The sequence below is a fragment of the Schistocerca piceifrons genome, chromosome 4 (genome assembly GCF_021461385.2).
Source record: "Schistocerca piceifrons isolate TAMUIC-IGC-003096 chromosome 4, iqSchPice1.1, whole genome shotgun sequence".
NCBI classification, from domain to species: Eukaryota; Metazoa; Arthropoda; class Insecta; order Orthoptera; family Acrididae; genus Schistocerca; species Schistocerca piceifrons.
The window spans coordinates 763376084-763396939 of NC_060141.1; the positions used below are offsets into that span (position 1 = coordinate 763376084).

At 40.7% G+C, this 20856-nt stretch overlaps 1 protein-coding gene across 1 annotated transcript in view; it reads left to right on the plus strand.

Moving 5' to 3' along the window:
* The window catches only part of LOC124796433 (1-phosphatidylinositol 4,5-bisphosphate phosphodiesterase gamma-1), a 248485-nt gene that overhangs the window by 142772 nt on the left and 84857 nt on the right, over nucleotides 1–20856 (plus strand). Inside the window, exon 15 of the mRNA XM_047260620.1 lies at nucleotides 8765–8962. Coding sequence (XP_047116576.1) covers nucleotides 8765–8962 — 198 coding nt within the window. The remainder of the gene's footprint in view (nucleotides 1–8764; nucleotides 8963–20856) is intronic.

The following is a 20856-nucleotide window of genomic DNA, read 5'->3' on the forward strand; positions in this document are numbered from 1 at the left end:
ATTAGGAAATGAGACACTTAAAGTAGTAAAGGAGTTTTGCTATTTGGGGAGCAAAATAACTGTTGATGGTCGAAGTAGAGAGGATATAAAATGTAGACTGGCAATGGCAAGGAAAGCGTTTCTGAAGAAGAGAAATTTGTTAACATCGAGTATACATTTAAGAGTCAGGAGGTTGTTTCTGAAAGTCTTTGTATGGAGTGTAGCCATGTATGGAAGTGAAACGTGGACGATAAACATTTTAGACAAGAAGAGAATAGAAGTTTCCAAAATGTGGTGCTACAGAAGAATGCTGAAGATTAGATGGGTAGATCGTGTAACTAATGTGAAGGTACTGAATAGAATTGGGGAGAAGAGGAATTTGTGGCACAACCTGACTAGAAGAAGGAATCAGTTGGTAGGGCATGTTCTGATGCTTCAAGGGATCACCAATTTAGTATTAGAGGACAGTGGGGAGTGTAAAAATCGTTGAGGGAGACCAAGAGATGAATACATTAAGCAGTTTGAGAAGGATTTAGGTTGCAGTAGGTACATTGCACAAGATATGATAACATGGAGAGCTGCATCAAACCAGTCTTTGGACTGGAGACCACAACAACAACAACAACAACAACCTAATCACATTTGTATGTAAACTTTTGATGACTACCTCTCCTGTCATTGTCAGTAGTTACCTGCAGTCTGAGTGGTAAACTAAATAAACTATCACACAGTGTACACATAAGTACAGGTAATGGTGACAGAGGAAGTCATTGGAAGCTTGAGTTTACTCACAAATATGATGTGGCAAGAAATCTGTGAAATCTTTATTCTGGAAATTAGTTTGATGCCACTTTTTAAAAATTAGATGTGTCAGATATAATTTGTGTTGCCACACTCATTTGGTAAATTATTTTTGTTAATTCTGCAGTGTGGCACTATCTGTGGTGTGAGATGTTTAAGGTTATCATTTCACTTTGTGTCTTGAACAGAGCAATAGCAGTTGTATGAGATTGTGAACCACTTTAACTGTTGGCTGCCTGGTAACCAGATTATGGTCAGAATTTAATGAAATTGGGAGCTTATTATTTTTTTATTTGTTTTCTATTGCACATCAGCCACAATGTAGTGTCAAAAAAATTAGCTACAATCAGTTTCATTTTATAGCATGTTGGGGCAATCCCCTGCCTCACAATAGAGGCCTTGTTTGGTGATGCTGTGTACTTGGGCCATTCAGATTTAGATTTTCTGTGATGTACCTGAGCATCTTGTGAGAAATGGCAGTATGGTGCCTTTTGAAAGGGCGCATCAAATTTGCTTCCCTGTTGTAAACAGGTCTGAAATCAATTTACAGGGTGATCATAATTGAAGTTAAACTGTCAAAACACTGTAGAAATGACACCACTGGTCAGAATGACGTCAAATTGCAATGGAATATTATCGGTGAAGGGGGGAAACATATGCCATAAGAAAAAAATTAGTGTGAAAATTGAGCACTAGATGGCACTGTACGTGTCAGAATAGGTAAATGAATACACCTGTCATGCGCGCAACCCATTAAAGTTGGTATAAACATGCCGGGCACACGGCTTTTCCTCCTTTGGTGTCTGCGATGTTCGCCATGACTGCCTCAATGCAGGATCGCACTGTGCTTGTAAAGCTGTATTACAAGAATGATGACTGCGCACATGTCTCTCTGAAGTAGTTCCGGACACTGAAGGGTTTGAAAAATGGCATTGGTCCGATGACTGCCGTGCGTCTGGAGATGATGATTCAGAAATTCGAAAAGATGGGTTATTTTGGTATGCAATCTGACAGGGGGAGGAATCAAATTGGTTCAACATCAGTGGAAGCAGTGGCTACAGCAATGCAAGAGGAGAGGAGTGGTGGTGTGCAAACGTGTAGTGCACGGAGAATTGCCGGAACATTGGACATACACATGAGCACGTTACGTAAAATCCTACAAAACATCCTTCTTTGCTATCCATTCAAAATTACCTATGTGCACAAGTTGCTTTCTGTTGACCTGCCAGCAAGAGAGACCTTTGCTTTAAAATTTTTGCTCACATGGAAATGGACAATGATCGATCATGGAAGATTTTGTGGACAGACAAAGCCCACTTCCATCTGACAGGATATGTCAATACACAGAATTGTCAAATATGGGCAACAGAAAATCCACACGCAAATCACCCAGTACCACTTCATCCTGAAAAGGCCACTGCGTGGTGCAGGTTTATGGCATCATTTATCATAGGGCAATATTTTTTCGAAGAGACGGGTGCTTCCAGTCCTTTCACCTGCACCATCACTGGTAAGCACGAAGAGTGTCTTTTGCGCAACCACATCATTCCAGCTCTCCAACAGCATGGACGGGATCATTTTTATGCAAGATGATGCACTTCCATACATTGCAATTTGGGCCGTGGGACTATCTGAAAGATGTCATGTTCAGTGTTCCAATTGCAAACTTAGTTGCATTGAAGGCATGCATTGCACAACACATTCTGAATGTGACCATGGAAACACTTTGATCAGTTGTGGAACATGCTGTTTCTTGATTTCAACGTGTTGCGGAAAATGATGGACAGCATATTGAACATGTTTTACTTCAGTCACATGGAAATTAATAATCTGATTTGATTTTCATTGATGCTTTTTATGCAGCTCTTAGCCTTAGGACAATTAAAAACCAATGTGATAGATGCCTTTAGTGCAGTTTTTGGCCTCAGGTCAATTAAAAATCAGATTTTTCCCATCTGATGTGATATGATCTTGCCATGGTGGATTGGCTTACGTAACTAACAGTGTCACTCCTGTACACCTTTGCACACTGAGTAGTATAATTTGTTTAACATCAAACGTACACCTTAGGTGGTGGTCTATGATTCATTTGTCATTGGTAGTCGACCAGTATTAAATTCTGATGCTTACAACGCCATCTATTGTTACATTTTGTAACTGTTTATTTTTCTTCTGCCATATGTTTTCCCGCCCTTCTCCAATAATATTCCGTTGCAATTTGATGCCACTCTGACAAATGGTGTTATTTCTACAGTGATTTGAAAGTTTAACTTTAATTATAATCACCTTGTGTGTAATAAATGTAAGTATGGATTGTCTGTGTGTGCTGCTATAGCTCTGCGACTCCCTCATGCAGCCAAGGTTTCATAGTATGGTAGCCCTCCATTTCCCATCAGCCATCAAGTATTATGAAATGAACTTAGTAGACTTCTAATGAGTTAAGTTTGTGGAAGACAACGAGCTCGTGAACATAACATTTCTGCATGAGAAATGAAAAGCAGTAAATGTAGAGGCTACAGTTTGCCAGGTGAATCATTACATTATGATCCCTGTAGGGAGTACAACAAAATCAACATGTTGTCATTGACAGATTGGGTCAACTGTGTTAGTTCTGTGGTGGCAAGAAATTCAGTTATTAAAAACACCAGGAATGAGTAACATGAGTGGAAAAATTCAATTTGCACCACTGGAAGCAGCTCCATCAGATTTATTTCATTACATGACTGGAGAAACTCCAGGATCGAAACATTTTCTACTGAAAATGAAAGTGTAAAATGCTTTCTTTGCTACTTCCAGGATCTGGGAAGAACATTGGTTCAGTTATGATTTCAATTAAAGGGCAAGTCTTATCATAGAATGGGAGGATTGTTACCATTGCCAAATGACTTATAAAATTTTGCAGGTGTATTGAATTGGCAACGAACAAACAGAAGTCTACCAATGTTGTATAAATGTAAATGGGCTGAGATGGCAAATTAATTGAAAAAGGGCAGAGGATTTTATGTAAGTACAACCAGTTGGTTCATCTATTCCAAACAGCTCTGGGTCAGATGGTAACTAATGAGTAAAAAGTTGTGATACAAGTCAACAGAATACCAGGAGATGAACACAAACATTAGTTCAGTGCACCTCAAGTCAGTGAAATTGCCATTTTACCTGTGGAAAATTAGTACACAATTTACAATATGACTATTCACTGAAGAAGAGAATGATTACATAATATCGCAAAAGCACATCGTTCATATGAAACATTTTTATATTTGTTAATTTTTATAAGAGGAGAAGACAGTTACCATTTCAATTTGAAACAAGTGAACTTGGGTGCAAAAACAAATAGCAAAGTAACATCAGAGAAATTTTATGCATATCGCATAATGAAATGAAATGAAATGTCGTATGGCGAGGGCCTCCCAGCAGGTAGACCTGATCGCTTGGTGCAAGTCTTTTGAGGTGATGCCGCTTCGGCGACTTGTGCATCAATGAGGATAAAATCATGATAATGAAGACAACACAAACACCCAGTCCCTGAGCAGAGAAAACCTCCAACCCAGCCAGGAATCAAACCCGGGCCCCTTGGCATGACAAGCCGGCACACTGTCCGTTCAGCTACGGCGGTGGAAGTATTGCATAATGATCAGAGACAACGAGGGATGCAGTTGTGTTATCAGTTCCTTTCATTTATTTCAACAGTTTTTAGTTGATGTGTACGAAAATGCAGTCACAATGAATGATAGTCGTATGACAGAATCAAAAGAAAGAGTACGTTCATTAGAGGGATGCAATCATTAATGAGAGCAGCATTGACAACATTAGTTATTTACTCATAACATTCACCTGCAATTTATTGTGACCAGAGATCAAAGAGGATGTGATTTATGTGTAAGCTCCCATGTGACACCATGATATAATAGTTTGAATTTTTTGACAAAAACAAATGAGGGTCACAGGTGTTACCAAAAAGTAGCATATTTTTTTGAGCTTATATAACAACAAAAATAATCAGTTATTGATATTATAAGTATCAGCAATATCACTTTTCTTGATGTTAATCTCATCTTCACCGAAAGCCAGCTACACTCTTCTGTCCACGTTGAACAAACAACAGTAGTTACATTTTGGCAATTACCATCTTTTCCACATCAGATGTGCCCGCCATCCTTTCCATGTCAGATGTTCCGTCCCACACAGCCTTGGCATTCAAGGTAAACATATTTGTTAAATGCAGATTCTTTCCAGCAATACACCACCATTCTCATCTCAGCCTTCGCTGGACATTATTACCCCACCACCCTAGTTCAAAAGCAAATTTCCAGGGCCTCACATAAATCCTGGTACTGTTTATATGTCCAAAAATCAACTTTGGAACACATCATTTGTCACTCAGTGTTATCCTGGTCTTGAATGTATTAATCAGCTCCTTTGACAGTGCCACGACTTCCTAAAATAACGCCCTGAAATGAGATTCCGACTGAGCTCCTACCCCTGTGACCATCCCCACTGCAAGACTTGCCCGATGCACCCTCCTACCACCACCTATACCAGCCCCATGAGAGGCAAAATGTATACTATCAAAGGGAGAGCCACTTGTGGAATGATGAATGTCTTATACCAGCTGTTACGTAAACACTGTAAGGCCTTTCACATTGGCATGATTACCACCCAGTTTTTGGTCTGTACAAATACGCTTAGGCAGAGGGTGAATACTGGCAACACACAATATCCTGTTGCAGAGAATGCTCTACAACATGACAGTCATGACCACGGTGCTGTTTCAGCAAATCCTCCATCTGGATTTTTCTCCCAGACACCAGTTTCTCAGAACTCCACAGGCGGGAACTAGTGCTACAATGTGTCCTTGGTTCTCGCTACCCAGCTGGCCTTAATTTACATTAATTCCTTCTGTTTCAGCATTTCTTCACAGTAACAACTCCATTTTGGTTTTCTATGGCTTTCATTTTCTGCCCTCGTCGATTTTTCACCCCTCCACCCCCTGCCGCCCCCACCTCTTTTACATACAATGCTCTTAACTTTTCACTCTTATTAACTCATGCACTATGTTTTTGTAGTAATCTGTCTTCCATCTTTAAGCTCTTAGGTTTTCAAATCTTGTCCAGTGCAGTCCTCAACAATCAGTCTTTCCCTCTCATCCCATCTAGTACGTCTCCCCTGACCTGGGATTCTGAGTGAATTTTCTGAACTGTATCCCTTTTTGTAAACCTCTCCAGTCCTTTTCCTTCAGCCCTCTTCCCTCCCCTTCAACTCTTCTGCTGGAAGGAGGAGCCACTGGCTCCAAAAGCTTGTGTAAGTTAAACATTTGTGTGTGCGCGTGTGTGCGTGTGCGCGCGTGTGCGTGTGCGCGTGTGCACGTGTGTGTTCTCCTGCCACCATGACCACCGACTTGGGCTGCTCAGAGCAGATTCTGGTCCGAGCGGCCTGAGTTGGCGGTAACGTGTGTGTGTGAGGTGGTGTTGCTTGTGACAACGAACGGTGTGTGTTTCTCTTTCATTTTCTGGTAAAGGCTGAGGCCAAAAGCATACATGTAAGTGTCATTTAATTGTGCCTGTCTGCAACTTAATGTGTCTTCTTTATGATAAGTAGCAATATATCTTTACCTATCCTGTTGATTAACTAGACGTTGTACACTTGGAAGCTATGGCATTCTTTATGAATGTCACAAATCACACTGCCACCAGATACAGTATTTTGCCTCCTTATTTTACACTGTACACACATGCAACAAAAGACACTAGCATGAAGATAAAACCCAGAGACTGTGTTCAAAGTGCTGTGTGATTAATATTATTTTAGAGATCTTGCTGAAAATGTTGTCCATTTACAGTAATGCACAAGTTGCATCTGCATGTTAATGATTGTCGAACACACTCAAAACAACCAGTTGTTTCACGAATAATGGCTGCAACTTTGACAAAATGGACAACCAGCTCTTCAGGAATGTCCAGTGCTGTCTCATACACTAGATGCTTCATCTCCCAGATTAAAATAAATCTGTAGCGGTGAGGTTGGGAGAATGTGGTGGCCATAGCACTTGCCTACCCTTACCAATGCAACAATTTGGGAAAAGATTATCTAAATGTTCTCTGATATTAATGGCCAAGTGAGGTGGTGCCTCATCATGCTGGAACCATAATTGTTATTAGACTGCTAGCAGGACATTCTCCAACATTTTTGGTAGCACTTCATGGAGAAAGATACTGAAATTTCCTTCTATGGACCATGTTAGGCAGAAGATATGACCCAATCATGTGATTATGAAGAATACTGGCTCACACATTTATGGGAAATCTCAGTTGATGGCGGAACACACAAGTTGCCGTAAGATTTTTCAACTCATGGACATGGCTGATGTGGCTGTTGACAATTTCTTTCTTTGTGAAGGCAGCCTTTGCAGTAAACACAGCACACATTTTGAAGTCAAGGATGCTTATCGTTTGTTATGATACCATGGGCATGATTCCATATGCTGTGGAAAGTCATCAGCTGAAAGATTTTGTACCTTCTGATTCTTGAATAAATGCATTCCCATCTCATGCCAGACATTCAACACATTGTTGTTGGAGGTATTTAGTTCCTCAGCAGTGGATTGTATGCTAGTGCTGGGATTGTCTTTAATTCATTGTAACACAGCTTCCATAAACTGAACAGTTTACATGCTGCAAGGTGTACTAGTTTCCTGTCAATCTGATCCAAGGAATCTTATTTCATTAAGATGGCCATCAAGTCTTTGAAATGTGACATGATTTGGTAAGCTCCTAACTGGGAATTCTTTTGTACACAGGCACTTTGTTGCTGGACTGTTGCATTGTGTCTCCCTATAAATGAGACGCATGTCAGCTAACTTAGTGTAATAATAATGTAATTCTATATCCAGGGTCATAGACAATGCTAGCAGCAATGAAAAATTATCTTTACTAGCGGTAAGATGTAATAGTGTAACAAATCTGATTCCAGTTTCAACAAACAAAGTTGTCAAAACGCATTATCACTTTTACAGAATATAGGAAGAGAGACCTTGCTCCCTGAAATCTCAGGGATAACCTGCAGTTTGATGCAGTTGGTATCTCAAGAAGATATTACTGAACTGATGTACTGCATGACACTTCTTCTGCACAACATTACTTCATGTACAACAACTCTAAGAGTTGGTATCTCAAGAAGATATTACTGAACTGATGTACTGCATGACACTTCTTCTGCACAACATTACTTCATGTACAACAACTCTAAGAGTGGATGTAAAGCCATAATTTTAAGATTTTGATGGCAGATATTTCTGTACCTTTTAGCTGTTCATATCTGCTGTCAGAAATTAGATTGCAAGACATTTATGTCAGTTTGAAAGGTTGTGAATGTGTTCACCCCTCATTTCACTGAAATGAAAAGGAATAATTTTGACCTATGACTTCAAATGCTTTTCCTTCCTCCCCTCCCACTCCCTCCTCTGTTCAACACTGACAAGGGAAGTGTGTGACCTTGACTGCTCAGAACTGCATAAAAATGGGCTTAGAATATAAATTGCTCATCCTAAAAACAATGGTATCAGCCACTTGCAAGCAAAACTGCGCATATTTCCACGAGAGAAACTTGTACGATCACCTATAAAGGGTCTAAGAGAGGAACTTTGCTTATGGAAGAAACAAAATATCGAGAGAGAGAGAGAGAGAGAGAGAGAGAGAGAGAGAGAGAGAGAGGCAGACTTAGATTTTGTAGTGTTTGCGATCTTCATGTTTAACTAAATATGGTTTTTACATTAACTATTGACTTGCCGTATTTTAGCTGACTACAGGATTGTGGTATGAGGTTTTAATTCTGTGTGCTTTGTGAACTCTCTACTAAGATTTAGACCGGAAATTATTTCTGCACCTTCCAGAATAACTGGCTTGCCAGTTTCTATCTATTAGTAAAGTCAGCGTGTGTGTGTGTAAGGCTTGAAAATTCTACATGGATATTAATCATTTGTTCCCAGATAACCGTCAAGGCACTATACGATTACCAGGCACGTAACGATGACGAATTATCTTTCTGCAAGCATGCTGTAATAACAAATGTTAACAAACAAGGAAACAGTGGCTGGTGGCGTGGAGACTATGGAGGAAAGAAACAACACTGGTTTCCTTCGAACTATGTGGAAGAATGGGATTCTCAAGAAAACAGAGATGATAATGTAAGTTTTTAATCACTCCTATGTGCTCTCTCTTAGCTTTGGTAAATGTTAGTCATTTCACAGTCCTTTGTTTACATAAATTATGCACCTCATTATTCCACCTTATTTTAAATTTGTCAATTTCTTTACAAAGAACAAATGCACATGCTATTTCTTGGATTGCCAGCATTACACGAGAGTACGACACTTCCCTATCCCACTGCTCTCCCGTCCCTCTGTTCCTTACACCATTCCTCGGTATAGGGTGGATAAAATGGGAAAAGAGTAATATACAGGATGTCATAAAAATGTTGTGACAGACTTTGAAGGACTGTAGTGAGTGTCTTACGGAACAAGTCAAGGACAGAAATTTGTGCCCAGAAATGTCATCCAACGATGCTACGGAGTGTCGAAGATATAAGCGCTGGCGCCTGCCACTAGGTCGAAGTTTGTTGCAACACTTCTGGGATACACTGTATATCCTTCCAAAGCTGTTTCGATGCTAAATAGTTGGTTGAACAGTTGCTAAATGTGCGTGGCTATAGTTATACTGGCGGATAAGTGAAAAAAAGTATTAACTCTGGTATTGGAGCTAGGAAACAGCTTCACATACTTCAATGAAATGATGTCGGATTTACATTGTAATAGAAAACCTTTTTATGATCCTTTATTATGCAAGATGATGCAATGTAGGTGTAGTTACAGTCTAATGTAGCTGTCATCTGCTGTTGCCACAAGTTCTGCTGATGCCATTTGTGGACAGTTAAAGTTGCAGCTACTACTTGTTGGGGACTGTGGGGAGGGGGGGGGGGGGGGAGCTGTGCTTTTCTCACACGTTCATGTCACCAAAAATGTGCTTTGTGTTTCACTATGGATTGTAACCCTTTTGGGATCTGTAGGTAGCACCTAAAATAAGTTGTGAATTGTTTCATCACTCATTTTGAATCAAATAAGCAGAAAATGCAACTTGGCATTAACAATGCAATGGCTACCACAGTAACAATAGATTATTGATTGTTCATTAATGTTGACACTTCTCAGATGTAAAACTGTAGCCCCTTCTACACATTCAGAACAAGGAAACCCAGTGTGATCAAGAGGAGCTGCCCAAGTAATAGGGCACATTATTTGGCATCCCCCCCCCCCCCCCCCCCCCCCCCCCCCCCCCCCCCCCCCCCCGCTCAGCACAAACATTTTGAAGTGCTCACTTTACCTACTAACTTGTCTAACACAAAACTAACTCATCTTATAATCATGTCTAGTATCTTTCTTTGCACATTTAAAATCATGTTACAGAACATGAATGAATGAATACGGATGACAGTAAGAAAAAGGTGTTTCAATTTATAAAACAAATATTTTTTACATGTTGCAGATAATGACCATACCAACAAACTTGTCAAAATATTATAAGTTTTTAAGTTGTATAATTTTGTTTGTGGTGTAACTGTTTAATATACATTTTTTAATCGAGACTAATGTATTCTGTAGGGACTGAAATGAAACTTTTCTGTTCTGAGAGCTTTAAATCACCCACCTACACCATCTGCACACTCATGTCTACTGTGCAAGTTACACTTAAGTACCTGGCAGAGAGAACCACTTTCACACTGTTCTTCTACCTATCAAACAGCTCACAGGAAAGACGAACTTGTTAATGTTTCCAAGTGGGCTCTGATTTCTCTTATTATGTTATAATGATCATTTTTGCCTATGTAGATGGGCTTCAACAAAACATTTTTGCATTTGTAGGGGAAAAATTGGTAATTTTGTGAAAAGATCTTGCTGCAACAAAGAATGCCTTTGTTTCCAGTGACAGCCATTTCAACTTGTGTATCATAAGGTGCTCCTCCCTCTCCCCCTCCCCCTCCCCCTCCCCCCCCCCCCCCCAATTTCTTCACAGTACAAAATGAGCTGTCCTTCTTTGGACATTTGCAATGTCCTCCATCAGTCCTATCTGGTAAGGATGCCATACTGGACAGCAATAATGCAGCAGAGGACAGCCAAGTGTTGTGTAGGCAATCTCTTTAGAGAATGTTTTGCAGCTTTTGAGTGTTCTGTTAATAAAACACCTTGGTTCACTTTTACCACAACTCTATCTACATGATCATTCCAATTTAGGTTCTTTGTAATTGTAGTATTTAGTTGGCTGCATTATGAAAAGGGTAGATTTCTACTCACCTTATTGTTGCAGATAGGCACAACAAATAGACGCTAAACAAGTAAGCATTCGGCCAAAAGGCTTTCTTCTGAAATAGACAAAAAACACACACACCACAACAATAAATCAAGGAGAAATAACAGGCCAAAGACATCCACTGATATAATCTTGTAAAAATATTTAAGATTTTTAAAAAGTTTTTTAAAAACTCTTAAAAGCCTTTACATAAGAACATTAAAATATTTGCACTCATATAACCAAAACGTTAAGAACTATAAAGCTCAGAACTTGGTACCCAACATTCGTTGTGCTTCAAAATAAAACACTGCTGAAAGGTGGTACACCATTGAATAAAACAGCTGGGTGCATAGATTCCAATCCAATATGTTGGATTGACAGGAATGGGGGAAAGAAATAGAGTAGAAGAAGAATGGTTAGCTTTGAGGAATGGAATAGTGAAGGCAGCAGAGGATCAAGTAGGTAAAAAGATGAGGGCTAGTAGAAATCCTTGGGTAACAGAAGAAATACTGAATTAATTGATGAAAGGAGAAGATACAAAAATGCAGTAAATGAAGCAGGCAAAAAGGAATATAAATGTCTCAAAAATGAGATTGACAGGAAGTGCAAAATGGCTAAGCAGGGATGGTTAGAGGACAAATGTAAGGATTTAGAGGCTTATCTCACTAGGGGTAAGATAAATAGTGCCTACAGGAAAATTAAAGAGACCTTTGGAGAAAAGAGAACCACTTGTATGAATATCAAGAGCTCAGATGGAAACCCAGTTCTAAGCAAAGAAGGGAAAGCAGAAAGGTGGAAGGAGTATATAGAGGGTCTATACATGGGTGGGTGTACTTGAGGACAATATTATGGAAATGGAGGAGAATGTAGATGAAGATGAAATGGGAGATACTTTCTGAAAGTATTTATATGAAGTGTAGCCATGTATGGAAGTGAAAAATGGACGATAAATAGTGTGGACAAGAAGAGAATAGAAGCTTTTGAAATGTGGTGCTACAGAAGAATGCTGAAGATTAGATGGGTAGATCATATAACTAATGAGGAGGTATTGAATAGGATTGGGGAGAAGAGAAGTTTGTGGCACAAATTGACTAGAAGACGGGATCGGTTGGTAGGACATGTTCTGAGGCATCAAGGGATCACAATTTAGTATTGGAGGGCAGCATGGAGGGTAAAAATCGTAGAGGGAGACCAAGAGATGAATACACTAAACTGATACAGATGGATGTAGGCTGCAGTACGTACTGGGAGATGAAGAAGCTTGCACAGGATTGAGTAGCATGGAGAGCTGCATCAAACCAGTCTCAGGACTGAAGACCACAACGACAACATGTTGGATGGGTCCTAAACATATTGCACCATAGTGATCCACTCGGAAAGTGAAAATTTATTAAAAACTATTCAGAACTAATATGCGGCTAGCTTGAAAGGACCAAGGAGTTATTGCAGCAAAATGGAGGAGTGTTTTAAGTAAACTGGACAAAATGTGTCAGGTAAATATCTTATTGACAGAAAAATACAACATGGAAAACACACTTACCACCTCTCTGGTCAGTACGTGATTGAGGAACAGGGGAGGCGACTGCATGCTGTCTCTTACTTATGGCATGAAAGTAAACAGCTAGCCTATACACGGCTCACACATGCGTTTATGATGCGTGCATCCAGCACAACTGAATGATTGGTGGTCTTTTGGGGAAACGCATGAATGGAAAACGAGAACAAGAAATACTGGGATATCGAAATACAGAAATTTTTTAAAAAAGTGGAATATAATAGTGAAAGTTGATATTTGTATTTATTTTCATTATTAACACCCATTAGATGTGCTAATGAAACAGAAATTCTTAAACCAAGGGCGTTTAAAGACTTAAAAGATCACCACCAGCTGCATATATTGCAGAAAATGAACAAATCTGCTGATGGTGTCCCCTAAATAAACCCAAAATTTTAAAATTCTGAAATTATAATTTTGTAAAATGTTATAAGAAAATTTGTTTAAAAAACTTGAAAGAAATATGTACAAGAAACATCAGATAATAAGGGGGGGGGGGGGGGTGTGCAGGAGTCACTGGAGGAATTAAGGAAACTAGGTAAAAGAACAACAGAGTAGAATGTCAACTAACTTAGGCAGTAGCCAAAATGCTACGGAGCTTTAACTCCATTTGTCCATTTAGGATTTGGTGTGGGAAACGACTAATGGATCGCATAATTTTGCCCCCTTCTAAGTTGTTTAAAGTGTGGCCCTTGCTTTCTCAATGTAAAATTTATAAGTTACTGTGGCACTAGTGACAAAATACCTCGGTTCTCAAAAGTGGGTACTTGAAGCAGATTTTGAGCTAGAAATCCCGAGATGATCTTTAAATCTGATACTAAAGCTCCTGCCAGTTTGTTCAGTGTACCGCATGGGGCAATCATTGCAAGTGACACAAAACTCCCGCGTTGCATGATATTAGAACAAGTGACGTGCTCTGTACCTGTTGTTGTTGTTGTTGTTGTTGTTGTTGTTGTTGTGGTCTTCAGTCCTGAGACTGGTTTGATGCAGCTCTCCATGCTACTCTATCCTGTGCAAGCTTTTTCATCTCCCAGTACCTACTGCAACCTACATCCTTTTGAATCTGCTTAGTGTATTCATCTCTTGGTCTCCCTCTACGATTTTTACCCTCCACGCTGCCCTCCAATACTAAATTGGTGATCCCTTGATGCCTCGGAACATATCCTACCAACCGATCCCTTCTTCTGGTCAAGTTGTGCCACAAACTTCTCTTCTCCCCAATCCTATTCAATACTTCCTCATTAGTTATGTGATCTACTGATCTAATCTTCAGCATTCTTCTGTAACACCACATTTCGAAAGCTTCTATTCTCTTCTTGTCTAAACTATTTATCATCCATGTTTCACTTTCATACATGGCTACACTCCATACAAATACTTTCACAAACGACTTCACAGACTGACAGAATTACAATGTAATCGGCGAACCTCAAAGTTTTTATTTCTTCTCCATGGATTTTAATACCTACTCTGAACTTTTCTTTTGTTTCCTTTACTGCTTGCTCAATATACAGATTGAATAGCATCGGGGAGAGGCTACAGCCCTGTCTCACTCCCTTCTCAACCACTGCTTCCCTTTCATGTGCCTCGACTCTTATAACTGCCATCTGGTTTCTGTACAAATTGTAAATAGCCTTTCGCTCCCTGTATTTTACCCCTGCCACCTTTAGAATTTGAAAGAGAGTATTCCAGTCAACATTGTCAAAAGCTTTCTCTAAGTCTACAAATGCTAGAAATGTAGGTTTGCCTTTCCTTAATATTTCTTCTAAGATAAGTCGTAAGGTCAATATTGCCTCACGTGTTCCAGTGTTTCTACGGAATCCAAACTGATCTTCCCCGAGGTTGGCTTCTACTAGTTTTTCCATTCGTCTGTAAAGAATTCGTGTTAGTATTTTGCAGCTGTGACTTATTAAACTGATAGTTCGGTAATTTTCACATCTGTCAACACCTGCTTTCTTTGGGATTGGAATTGTTATATTCTTCTTGAGCTCTGTACCTATACTTTGCAATATCATTACCATAAATGATGAAGGCTGGTTCATTATTTTTTTGGAGTATAACTATCTTCCAATCTTTTCTGAAATATTGCCAAAACAAGGAATTATATGATAGTGATACCAGCAGCCTTCTGATCATTGGCATTGATAAGGTTGCAGGCTATTAAGCTAGATTTCTTTCTTATCTTTCTGAGGTCATCCCAATTAATACCGTTGATGATGAATTCACTGTCATGTCAAGTTTTGTAGGCTATGTACTGTATAATTTGGACCTCTTTGTGTCGAGGGCTTCCTTTGCAATGGAGCACATGGAGCCTGTATAGAGAGGACCTGAAGGTTGTCATCTTGTGCTTGATAGGGTGGTTAGAGGAGCTGTGGATCAGTATATCAGTGGTGGTTATCTTTCTGTAAATGTCAGATCTGACTTTAGTACCACAAAGCATAATAATAACATTACCATATCTGAATCATTCAACTATTTCAGTTTAAATTCACTCTTAGGGGCTCAGCATTCATTTGCTGGATACGGGCTTGGTGACCCCGTGGTTCCTGACCTGGGGACTGGTATGTGCAACCAGTCCTCTGTCACCATGAGCTCTGTGCATTTGTCACTGACCACCATGCGGCACAGCAGTGGAACATTGTGTGTCACAGGGAACGGGGATCTTGGCTTGACTGCCTGTATCATGAGGATGGTATAAACCACTATACAACAAAACCTGTCTCAAGGTGTGCTTGCACACTGATGAGATGGAATGGTGGGCAGCCTATGGGAAACCTGGCACACTTCAGTTGTATAAGACATACCCAGGCAAGCTGGGCTCTGTCTAGATTGACTTTTACTTCCCTAGCTGTTCATTGGACGAGCATGGATCCATTGAAATTTTCCCATCCTTCTCCCAGCAGAAAGGATGGGCCACTGGAAGGTACCAACACCCAGTCTAACAAGATAGCTTGAGCAGTCAGTCCTCCTGACTCAGTAAATGGTAACAGAATGCATATTCTTAGTCAAATGTCTTTATAATAGTTAAAAAAGGAGTGCAGTTTTGATAAAGTTTCACCATTTTATATACGAAAAGATTTAGAGGACAATGTTAGAACCTGAAATCTGAAAGCACTTGCAAAATGGGACTCTGTCGGTTGAAACATTTAGTTCCCAGCAAGTAAAGAACCTCCAGAAAGCTCAATGCCTTCAGGAGTATACATTTGAAAATGAACTGCACAACACATTGAACTACAGCAAGGGTGTTGTAACTTGCAGGGATCTGGTTGACATTCCCTGAGAATAACTGAAAGTTGAGTGGTCCTGAGAAGACATTTTTGACATGCAAAACATTATGAAAAGCATTATGGTGAGGTGGCGAATCACTCTTTTTTTTTATGCTTACATTTATCAGCACCAAACTTCCAGAGCATGTCAAGGCAGAATTCCTTTGCCTAGCCATACAGCCTTATTTCCTGAACCCATTGCAATGTTTTAAATGCCAGCACTTTGGGCACACTACTCTTGGTTGTAAGGGAGAAACCTGTTGTGGCAAGTGTGGTAAAGTCGCCCATGACAGAGTTGGTTGCTCCCCTCCTCCAAAGTGTGTCAACTGCTCTGGTAATCACCCAGTTCAAAGTAGGGGCTGCAGGATCTTCCTTGAATAATGGAAGATCCGGGAGATAAAAAAAACAAAGCACACCCTATATGGTGAAAGTATAAAGATAGACAAGGTGATGCAGCCACCTACATTCGCTGCCTCCTTTGCTCCCATTCTCAAGCAGCTATTCCAGAAAACCAAAGCTGCTATACAAATGGAGGTTACGAGTGTCAGCACTAGTACCTGCATTTGCCAATGCACTTGTGTTGCTGCAGTTGCTTCAAAGCCTGTCCCTTCCCCAAGAACTTAAGGAAAGGTGCAATTTCTGACATTGTGGAACTCCTTGCCCCCTCCAAAAATTCAGTGTGATCCACCATACAGTGTTGTCACTACCACTTCTGTAGCTGTATCTCCAAAGCCCCCTCAGATCAAAAAATCAAAGTAAAAGGCGAAGACATCCCTCCCCCGCCCCCACCCCTCCTCCGATGGAGACGGGAACTGTACATCCTGACAATCTTGACTCGTCCTCTCTGATGTCTTTCTTGAATATTCTTCAGAGGTGATGGACCTTGATGTCAGACTGGGGCAATCATCTCACCCCAGGAGTGTATCTTCACCCACTGCGGGCACCCTTCCCTGGCAGAAAGTAAGAATGAAAGCGCTATCCTTGTGATAGATGGCTCTCATACTGCAGTGAAACATTAATGGCTTCAAGACACATGTAGAGGAACTGAATCACCTAACACAGGAATGCCCACTATGCTTGTTTTTTCAGTAAGTTCGTCTTAAATCTTGCACCTGTACTATGGGGCTATACACTCTATCGCAAGGATGACCTAACTGGGGAAAGGGCCAAGAGAGTGGGCACTGTGTTTGTCAGTAATGTGCAGCTTTGCTCTGCTCTCCCCCTGGCTACTAACCTGCAAACAGTTGCCACTGAAATTCATCTGTGCCAGAAGATCACTGCTTCCTCACTGTATCCACCACTGCAAGATGCAGTAGACTATGAGGCTGTCACAGATTGTATGGAACAACTCCATTGAACTGTTCTCCTACTGGGAGAGTTCAGTGCCCATGATGTCTTGCTGGGCTCAACCCATACTTGCTCTTGGGGTTGGGTTTTGGAGAGCCTTATGATGTGCTGTGAATCCTCAACAAAGGTACTCCCACTCATTTCTGTGCTGTTACTTGGTCACTCTCAGCCATTGACCTCTCTTTCTGCGCTCCAGCACACTCAGACTCTGTTCAGTGGGAAATCACTGACGACCTTCATTCCAGTGCCCACTTCCCACTCTGCATTCTCCTACTACATGGAGCTTTCCCTGAAGAGAAGCTATTAAAGTGGATGGCCGTCAGGGCTAACTGGATGTTGTTCAGCCAGCTGGCTGTCTTTAAATGCCATGACATTGTTGAGGAATGGGTGGACCGCATTACGTGAATGATCCAATGTGCCACTGACCTATCGATCCCAAAGTCTTCAGGTCATCTTAGGAGGCAAACTGTACCTGGAAATTTCTGGAAATACCAGTAGTAGCAGTGCTGAAACCGGGGTGTCTCCAAACAACTCCTGGAGAATTGCCCAGTTGACAGCAGGCATTTTACGAAATCTAATGCCAGCCAGGCTCCAGCATTTTGCCACTACTGTGTGAGAGCAGGGCAAGTTGGACTTCACATCCAGCAGTTCTGAGTCTTACAACTGCCTTTTTTCCATATGGGAGGTGGGATTGGCACTATATGAGACTCGTGACACTGCACCTGATCATGACCAGATCTGGTACTGCTTGCTTCTCTTGCTTCGACCGTTGCCAGCGGTGTCAAAGGAAATCCTCCTCAAATGTTTTAATTTCATATGGCAGACATGTCACTTCCCCAACCCATGGAGAGAGGCAATTTTGATACCTTTCCTCAATACGGGAAAGGACTGCACATGTTTCAATAGTTAATGGACTATCATCTTAATGAGCTGAGTAGGAAAGACCCTGAGTGAATGGTTAACTGTCATCTGGTTTGGTTGTGAGAGACCAGGCAACCCCCAAGCCACTCTGTGTGAATTCCAGAGATTTTCGTCCACTATAAACATGACCCTACTACAGTGACTATTCAGCATGCTTTCTTATGTAAACATCACTGTCTCACATATTCTTTGGTATCAGTAAAGTGTATGATACTATGTGGAGACATGGTATACTCATGCAACTCCATTAGTGGGGCTTTTGTGGCCACCTCCCCATCTTCATAGGGTCTTTTTTGTTTCAGCACTTTTGTAGGTCTCGAGACAGTGACACGTTGTCATATCGTTTTGAGCAGGAGATTGGTGTCCCTCTGGGCAGTGTTTTAAGTGTTACCCTATTTGTCATAGCCATAAACAATATCATGTCCATGGTATTGAGTCCCATACAGTACTCCTTATTCTTAGATGATTTTGCTGTTTTCTGTTCCTCCTCCAGTCTTGCAGTAGTGACTCATGAGTTGCAACTGACTGTGCAGAGTATAATGAGACATCTTCCTCCGGCATTACTTTTCTTCAGCAGTAGTTGTCCGCAGCTCACGGTCTAGTGGCTAGCGTTGCTACCTCTGGATTATGGTATCCTCGGTTTGATTTCCAGCTGGGTTGGGGATTTTCTCTGTCTGGGGACTGGGTGTTTGTGCTGTTTTCATCATTCCATCATCATTCATGAAAGTAGCTAGATTTTACTGTGTATAGATTGGGAATGAGTAAGGGTGCTGATGACCGTGCAGTTGAGTGCCCCACAAACCAAACATCTTCATCGTCATCATCATCATCGTCATCATCATCATCCTCAACAGTGGTTGTTGATACCAGTATTATTTTTCAAATTTTGGACAGGTCAGTATTATCTAAGTTGCTTTCCTGAAAATTTTCATATAATTTTATACACAGTACAATTTCTGAAAGTGAATTACTTTATAAAATGTTGTTATCGATAGGTACTAGTTTTGAATTTCCAGTTTAAATTATTTTTTTAGAAACATTTGAAATTACAAATTATTGGCATACTTAAAATTTCTATTATCAATTATGCAGTCTGTAATGGTTGTTATGTTTATTTCTGGATTCATTTATGAAATAATAATTGAAAGTAATAATATAACAGAAACTAGTAGAAATTCATTTGTTAAAAAAAATTGTAAAGCCTTTGGAATATGATTGTTTCCACAGAGTGCTAGAGTTGTAAGCATGCCTCTGATGTGACCGTAATTATTTTTGTATTTTGTGTGAACAGTGTATCATGTTTGTTAATGAAAATGAAAATACTGTATGGTATACTCAAATCTTCGAGAATCAGACTGCTAGACAAGAAGAACTGGAGCCAAGTCTACATAGAAAAACTGGAGCCAAGTCTACATGACGAGCTAAGTAAACTAGAAAGTTTATTGTAATCTTAGCTCCTCTCAAATCTTGATAAGAAGACTCATGTGGTCAATAGATGCAGTTAGGAAGGAGGGGGAGATTACAAGAGGTTAGAGGAATGTGCTGCAAAAGACTGGTTTTCAGTTTTCTGCAGGTGTGTGTGTGTGTGTGTGTGTGTGTGTGTGTGTGTGTGTGTGTGTGTGTGTGTGTGTCCATTCCAGTCATTTTTGTCTAATTTTTAATTTACCTGACATGGTGCATAGCAGGAATGCCATTCTACATTTTAGAGACTTGGTGAGGTTTCTGGGCCCCATTTTTGCCTCCAAATTGTCATGGATACCACACCTGGGAGACTGTGAATATCATAAAGTGCCTTAGCCATAGATCTTGGGGAGCAGACAGGGCTTGTCTGCTCCAGTTTTATAGGGCTTTTCTGCGTTCCCAGCTAGATTATGGCTACACAGGGCACAGATCAACAAGGACTTCCTATCTGAAGATTATTGACGCTATCCACCTTGCGGGGATTAGGCTGGCCACAGGTGCTTACTGGGCCAGACCCATACCCAGCGTCTATGCTGAGGTAGGGGAACCATCACTTACCATTCAGCAGCAGCTCCTGGTGTGTCAGGCATGAATGCTTCTTGCAGTTCCAACTTCACATGCACACCATGCTGTTGCTTGTCCACCTCTGGATCACCTTTTCTCCAGTTGCCCATGAGCAACAATGCTGTTTGGGATCTGTGTGCAGAATGTACTGGAATCACTTGGTGTGGAGCACATACAAGCCCAAATCCACAGTTTTAATCATGTGCCATTCTGGTTACTGTAGAGGCCCAGACTAATTTTAGGTTTGGTGCAATACAGGAGAGATTGCACTCCTGCACATGTTCTTAACTCATTATTTCATGACATTTTAACTGAGCACCACTACTCCACATCTGTCCTTACACATGGGTTGAAACAGGTGGATTCTGTTGGTTGCTCTGTTGTTTTGCCTGATTGTGTGCTCAAGTTCTGCCTACCTTGAGACACTACTGTGTTTTGACACAGAATTATATGCAAACTTGCAGACTCTGGAGTAGATGAGATGTGCTTAGAGTGCTAAATTCCTCATCTGTTCCAATTCTGTGAGTGCCTTTCAGTCTCTACAACGCTTGTACCCAATAGATAAAGTAGTCCAGTAAATCCATTATGCCTCCTTCCAACTACGATGGTTGGGGAAGGAGGT